At 59.8% G+C, this 6,787-nt stretch overlaps 1 protein-coding gene across 1 annotated transcript; it reads right to left on the reverse strand.

Moving 5' to 3' along the window:
* Positions 1–3,300: 3,300 nt before the first annotated feature.
* LOC139839046 (uncharacterized) lies at positions 3,301–4,687 on the reverse strand. Its single transcript, XM_071829089.1, has 2 exons — positions 4,306–4,687; positions 3,301–4,064 (listed from the first exon to the last, which is right to left on the reverse strand). The coding sequence occupies exons 1-2, from the start codon at positions 4,685–4,687 to the stop codon at positions 3,301–3,303; spliced, it is 1,146 nt and encodes a 381-aa protein (XP_071685190.1).
* Positions 4,688–6,787: the final 2,100 nt, after the last annotated feature.

Genomic DNA, 6,787 nt, shown 5'->3' on the forward strand with positions numbered 1-6,787 from the left:
GGCGTCGCCGGGGATTCCCACCAATGCAGGAATCCGGGCGACTTGCCCTCGCTCTCCGACTCGGACGGCAGCGTGTAGTCGCTCATGGCGTGCCGGTGTTGGAGAAGAAGAAGAAGAAGAGGAAGAAGAAGGAGGCGGTTGAACTTGAATTACCGTAGACGTGGGGGTTATAATGTGCGCGGATTAACGGCGGCGCGTATAACGAAGAGGTCGGCGGTTGCTCTTCCGCGGCGGTTCGGCGCTCCATTGCGGCGGTTGGTCGCCGCGGTTGCCACACCGGCGTGCGTTGTGAATTCGAGGCCGATCGAATCTAGGTTGCTGCCATGAGGGCCCGTGGGGACGCGAGCGGACGCTCCGCGCGACCGCCGAGCGTCCGCGGAGACGCAAACTTGGCGCATATTTGGGCCAGGTTTGCGTCTCCGCGGACGGCCCGGTCACTTTGCGTCGCCCAGCTGGAGGTGGTGCCAGACGCATTTCCGGTCCGCGCGGACGCAAACAGTCGCTCACGCGCCGCTGGAGATGCCCTAAGGGCATCTCCAATGGGGCGACCCATCCCGCGCCCGCGCGTCCGGATGGGTCGAGCCGGACAAAAATGCGGCCCAACGCGGGGACGCACCGCAAAAGCGGATGGCCGCGGCGTCCGGAACGACGCAAACCCGGCCGAAATCTGGGTCTTGTTTGCGTGGCCGCGGATGGCACACGGCGTCCTCGCGTGTCCGCCTGGTCCGCGTGGCTGGCCCACATGTTGGTGCCCCAGTCCTATTAAATGTGGACTGGGGAGGGGGGCTGTCTCTATCCAGTTCCCACTATCCACTCCGGCCGCACGCGCGAGCTCGAAGCTTCCGCGCCGCCATGGCCCCGAAGCGTGAGTTCGCGCCGTCCGCCAACGACCACGAGGCCGGCTGCTGCCGGCCAGTCGCGCCGCCGGCGTTCTCCATGGGGCCGCCGGCGACGCCCAGACGCTACCGGATCTACGTCACCGTAGCGGTGGCGCAGATGTTCTGGGACGCCGGCGTCCCAATGCCGTGGAGGGACGTGCACCTCCCCCACAGCTGGCACCTGAGCCCAGATCGGGTTCCGGTGCCGCCCATCCCGGCGTCTGGCCGCGCCCGCGTCGTGGAGATCCGGAGGCACCGCGCGCAGCTTCCGGCGGACCCCCAGGAGGACCCCGCGTACGGTGACGCAAGTCCCAACTGGGACTTGTGGTTCGAGGTAGAGCACGATGCGCGCCGGCACACGGGCTTCACGTCGGCGACGGCGCGGCCTCGCGCACAGCCGCGCACACCTGCAAGGCGGGCAGGCCGCCACCCCGGCGGCCTGTACATCGACGAGCCCTAGCCCCAGCAGCAGCCCCTGCCGCAGGCCCAGCAGCAGGAGGACGAAGATGACCCGGAGCTGCAGGCGGCGCTCGCGGCGTCCCGCGAGCAGTGCGACCTCGACGAGCTGGCCAAATGGCCGCACCTCGCCGAGACGCTGCGCGCCTCCGCCCTGGCGGAGAAGGCCAGGAAGGCCCAGGAGAACGCCCAGGCGGAGGCGTGGGCCTTCCTCGAGATGGCGCGCCGGCAGGAGGAGGACACGCGCCAGGCGGCGCTCCAGGAGGAGGAGGAGCGCCGTGCCGCGCTCCTGGCGGAGGAGGAGCGCCGGGCCGCGCTCCGGGCGGAGGAGGAGGAGCAGCTCCGCAAGGAGTCCGCGCAGAGGGCACGACTGCACAGGCCGGCGAGCCCGCCGAACCCGCACTCCGCCTGGGAAAGGGCGCAGTGGTCGCCCTGGCCGGAGTCCCCGCCGCCCTCCGGCGTTTCTAGCCGGAACAGCGCTTCGCCGCCGGGGGGCGTCGTCGTCATTGACGCCGACGACGACGAGTACTACTGGGGGTAGTACTGCCGGCGGCCACCGCGTGCTCGCAAACTCTGGCTAGGGTTTGCTTTTTTTTTTGTTTAAAGCCCATATAGGGCTTTCTTTTGTGTAAAATTTGCCCAAAATAGTAATGACCAACTATTTTAAATTTATGTTCTGTTATTTTCTTTTTTTATTTTGATTTTTGTTTTATTTATTACATATGCGCTGCGTCCGCGCGTTGGGCGCAGCGCGTGACCTAAACGGAGACACGGACGCGGGCTGCTGTCCGCGTGTCCGCTCGGCCATCTAAACGGCCCAAAACAGGCGGGCAGTCGTGTGTGTTTGAGTCGCGCGGTTGGAGATGCTGTAAGGCCGCGTCTGTCCGCCGTCCGCCGCGCCCGTCCCTGGTGTCGAAGGGGCGCCGCGCCGCTCATGGTTGTCGCTGCCCGCTGTCAGAACGGGCGCTGCTCTCCGTCGTCATTGCTCCACTCCACTGCTGTGGTCTGGCTCTGTCCCCTCTCCTTTTCCCCCTGAGCAACGACCCATCCTCTTCTGTACACGGCGGACCGGGTGGACGGCGTGCTGTTTCCTGTCCCGGCCTCTCTTTTTTTTTGTTGAGGTAAGAGAGCATTATATTGCGTGGTTAACACGTACAGAAATATCTTGTGTTACAATATCCCAAATAGGATCGGCCAAGGCAGAAGTCCAAATACAACTACCTGAGATCTAGCTAATTTCGTCAAACATTTGCTTCTTTATCTCGTTGATCGTTACCCAACGCTGAGATCTATTTGGTTCTCTACAATTAAGTGTTGAAACTTGAAACTATAAATGAGTTGTCCAGCTCTAGGATGAAGTGCGTGACACCCAGGCCCGTCAGCACTTTGATCACCATCAGCGTTGCCTTAGCCTCTGCTTCGTCTACACTTCTACATCGACTGATCGGAGTGCAAGCAGCGATGATAACCTTGCCCTTGTAATCTCTCGCCATAGCTCCCGCTCCACCTGGAAGGTCCGTTCCCAAGGAAGTAGGCACCAGTATTGAGTTTGATCCAACCTACCGGAGGCGCTCGCCATATCCTTCTTCCAGGGTCAGAACTGAATTTTCGTTTTCAATTTTTATGAGGGGTAGACTAGCCCAGGGGAGAAGGTAATTACAAACTCACACGGACCCAACACAACTAAGTTTTTCATCTATATACGTGAGGGAGGAGGGAAGAGGCGGGGGCAGTCAACCGCCGCACGCTCCAAGCAAGGAGGCCCAGGAGAGCACGTCATCACGCCGGTCCAGAGGGAGGCGACACCTCCAGAGAAGGGCATCGTCGCGGCAGCACTTGCGGACCAGCGCCAGAGATGGGGCGAGGTGTTGGAAAACCACCCCGTTCCGATGCTTCCAAAGATGCCACAGGCAAAGCAGCCGGAAGGAGGAGCTCGTAGCAGCAAGGATATCCCCGGGCAGGGAGACTAGGGCGGCATCCGAGGCCAGCAGGCTTGGCGGCGGCGAGGCGCCGATGCCATCCCAAAAACTCCAGCAAAGGGGCAGCCAAAGACGAGGTAGGAGCAGGTCTCAATCACCCTTCCGCACAGCGGGCAGCTGCTCTCATCCTCCGCCAGGATCGTCTTCCAGCGCAAGTTGGCACGCGATGGGAGGCGGTGCTGGACCAACAGCCAAGCGAAGACCCGCACCCGCGGCGGAGCGTGGTTGAGACAGACGAACTCGAAGAAGGGGCACTGCACGCCACTGAAGGTACATAGCTTGTACAGCTCAGCAACCCGGAGCCGGCCATGGGGAGCGGCACATAGCACCAGAGAGCGAGTATCATGCACCGTCGTGCAGCGGACAGCGCCGAGATCAGCCAGGAGGAGGGCCCTCTGAGAAGAGGCAGTGGTCGATAGCCGGGGCGCTAGGAAAGCGTCCAGGCCCCTCGCGAGGACGTGGGCGATAGTGGCCTCCGGCGTGGCGAAGAAGGAGAGCAGGTGGGGGAAGGCCACGCTCAGCTCACCCACGTGGAGCCAAATGTCGAACCAGAAGGACGTGGCCTCCCCGTCGCCGATGGAGACCTTGTTGATGGAGCGGTACAGCGGCAGCAGGCGACGGAGCACACTCCAGTGAGGCCTGCACAGCGCCACGCCATGCTCCGTCGCGAGGGAGTTCCCGCCAAAGGAAGACCAGACCCACGAGGGCCATGAGGTCCGGCCGCGGTGTGGAGCCTGTGGAGGAGTTTCACCTGGAGGCAATCGTTCTGATCACGCAGTGATCGAACACCGAGCCCACCCTCCTCCTTTGACCGGCAAACCAGGGTCCAGGCGATGAGGCATTGCGCCCCGGAGACGCGGTCCGTGGCCGCCCAGAAGAAGGCGCGACGACAGCGGTCGAAAGCTTCCAACACCTCCGGGGGGAGGTTGAGGGCTCCCATGGCGTAAGTGGGGAGGGCGTCGAGGACGGCATTGATGAGTGCGAGCGCCCGCCATAAGATAGGAGCAGCGCCCGCCACCCCGAGAGGTACTTGTCCACCTTGGCGATGAACGGTGCAAACGCCGCCAGCTTGAGCTTGTCCACTGACAGTGGGAGGTCGAGGTAGGTCTGGGGGAACCCCTCAACACTGCAACCGAGGACACCCCGAACGATAGCCATCACCGCCTCATCGACGTGCATGGGCACCACCGTGCTCTTGTGGAAGTTGATGGTGAGCCCGGTGGCGCAGGAGAAGCTATCGAGGATGTCCCGGATCCTGTGCACCGCACCCTCCTCCGCCCGGAGAATGATGAGAGTGTTGTCGGCGTACTGGAGCACAGGGCAGGGGAGGCCGTCGACGAGGGGGTGCTGGAGGTGCCCGTCCAGCTTGATCATCCGTTGTAGCATGTCTGCCACGATGAGGAAGAGGTAGGGGAGGGGGGATCCCCCTGCCTGAGCCCCCGCCGGAGGTCAATCCACCACCCCGGGACCCCGTTGAGCAGGATCGCAGACCTAGAGGTGGTGAGGATCTGATCCATCCAATCACACCAGACCGCCGGGAAGCCCCGCACCAGAAGGATCCGCCGCAGACTCGCCCACTCGATCGAGTCGAAAGCCTTCGCAAAATTGAGCTTCAGGACGAGGCACGGCACCTTGCGCCGAAAGCAAGTCTGAAGCAGCTCGGTGGCGTAGACAAAGTTCTCGGATGTGCTCCTGCCCGCAAGGAGACCAGTTTGGTCGATGTCGACCAGCCCCTCGATCTGCAGCTAGAGGCGAGACGTGAGAGCTTTGCAGATCATCTTGAGGGAGCAATTTTGGAGCGAAACTGGGCGGTACGAGCTGGGGGCGATGATGTCGTCCTTCTTTGGCAGCAGGACCACATGGGCCCTATTGATGCTGCCAATGTCGGCCCAGCCCACGTGGAATTGGTCGAAGAGGCAGCGCACATGGGGTGCAACATCCGCCCACACCGCGCGGAAGAAGCTGGGCCCGAAGCCGTCCGGTCCAGGAGCGCTCCCCCGGTCCATGCCATCCACCGCAGCGCGAATCTCCGTATCGCCAAACGAGGCGACCAGTGGGCCGAAATCAGCCCGGGGAGCGTCGGCGTAGAGGGCCTCGACGTCGAAATCCCAGGTCGGCTTTGTCGAGCAACCGAGGAGGGCGGCGTAGAAGGAGTGGAGTGATGTCTACGGGAGCTTCTATTCTTGTAGACAATGTTGGGCCTCCAAGAGCAGAGGTTTGTAGAACAACAGCAAGTTTCCCTTAAGTGGATCACCCAAGGTTTATCAATCTCAGGGAGGAAGAGGTCAAAGATATCCCTCTCAAGCAACCCTGCAACCACAAAGCAAGAAGTCTCTTGTGTCCCCAACACACCTAATAGGCGAAGAGATAGTGAAATACAGGTGGTATGAATAAGTATGAGCAGTAGCAACAACACCAGAAAAGTGCTTTGCTATCCAGGACTGGCGGGTGGATGATGGTGGTAATATTGCAGGCAGTAGAAACGCAGTAAAACAGTAAACAAGCAGCGATAGAAGTATTTAGGAACAAGGCCTAGGGATTATACTTTCACTAGTGGACACTCTCAACATTGATCACATAACAGAATAGATAAATGCTAACTCTACACCCTCTTGTTGGATGATGAACACCACTAATTGTGTAGGATTACACGAACCCTCAATGCCGGAGTTAACAAGCTCCACAATATTCAATGTTCATATTTAAATAACCTTAGAGTGCAAGATAGATCAACATAACCAAATAGATCACATCAATACCATCATAGCAATAGTTAACTTCATAATCTACAAGAGATCACAATCATAAACTACGCCAAGTACTACATGATGCACACACTGTCCATATTACATCATGCAGGAGGAATAGAGTACTTTAATAACATCACTAGAGTAGCACATAGATGAATTGTGATACAAAACTCATATGAATCTCAATCATGTAAGGCAGCTCATGAGATCATTGTATTGAAGTACATAGGAGAGAGATTAACCACATAGCTACCGGTACAGCCCTTAGCCTCGATGGAGAACTACTCCCTCCTCATGGGAGACAGCAGCGTTGATGAAGATGGCGGTGGAGATGGCAGCGGTGTCGATGGAGAAGCCTTCCGGGGGCACTTCCCCGTCCCGGCGGCGTGCCGGAACAGAGACTCCTGTCCCCCAGATCTTGACTTCGTGATGGCGGCGGCTCTGGAAGGTTTCTCGTACCGTGGCTTTTCCCGTATCGAGGTTTTAGGTCGAGGGGCTTCTTATAGGCGAAGAGGCGGCGTCAGAAGGGGTCTGGGGCCACCAGACAATAGGGCGGCGCGGCCAGGGCCTGGGCCGCGCCAGCCCCATGTGTGGGCCCCCTGTGGGTCCTCTCTGGCGACTCTCGGGTGTTCTGGAAGCTCCCGGGGATTCTAAGATGCTGGGCGTTGATTTCGTCCGATTCCGAGAATATTTCCTTACTAGGATTTCTGAAACCAAAAACAGC

Source organism: Lolium perenne, chromosome 4 (genome assembly GCF_019359855.2).
Source record: "Lolium perenne isolate Kyuss_39 chromosome 4, Kyuss_2.0, whole genome shotgun sequence".
Taxonomy (NCBI): Eukaryota; Viridiplantae; Streptophyta; class Magnoliopsida; order Poales; family Poaceae; genus Lolium; species Lolium perenne.

Bases quoted from the DNA above. Each gene is read 5' to 3' on its own strand.
- LOC139839046 (XM_071829089.1), bottom strand. From the start codon at position 4,687: ATGATCAAGCTGGACGGGCACCTCCAGCACCCCCTCGTCGACGGCCTC. The intron at 4,065-4,305 runs GCGGGCGCTCGC...GATTGCCTCCAG, and splicing joins GGCGCTGCTCCTATCTTATG to GTGAAACTCCTCCACAGGCT.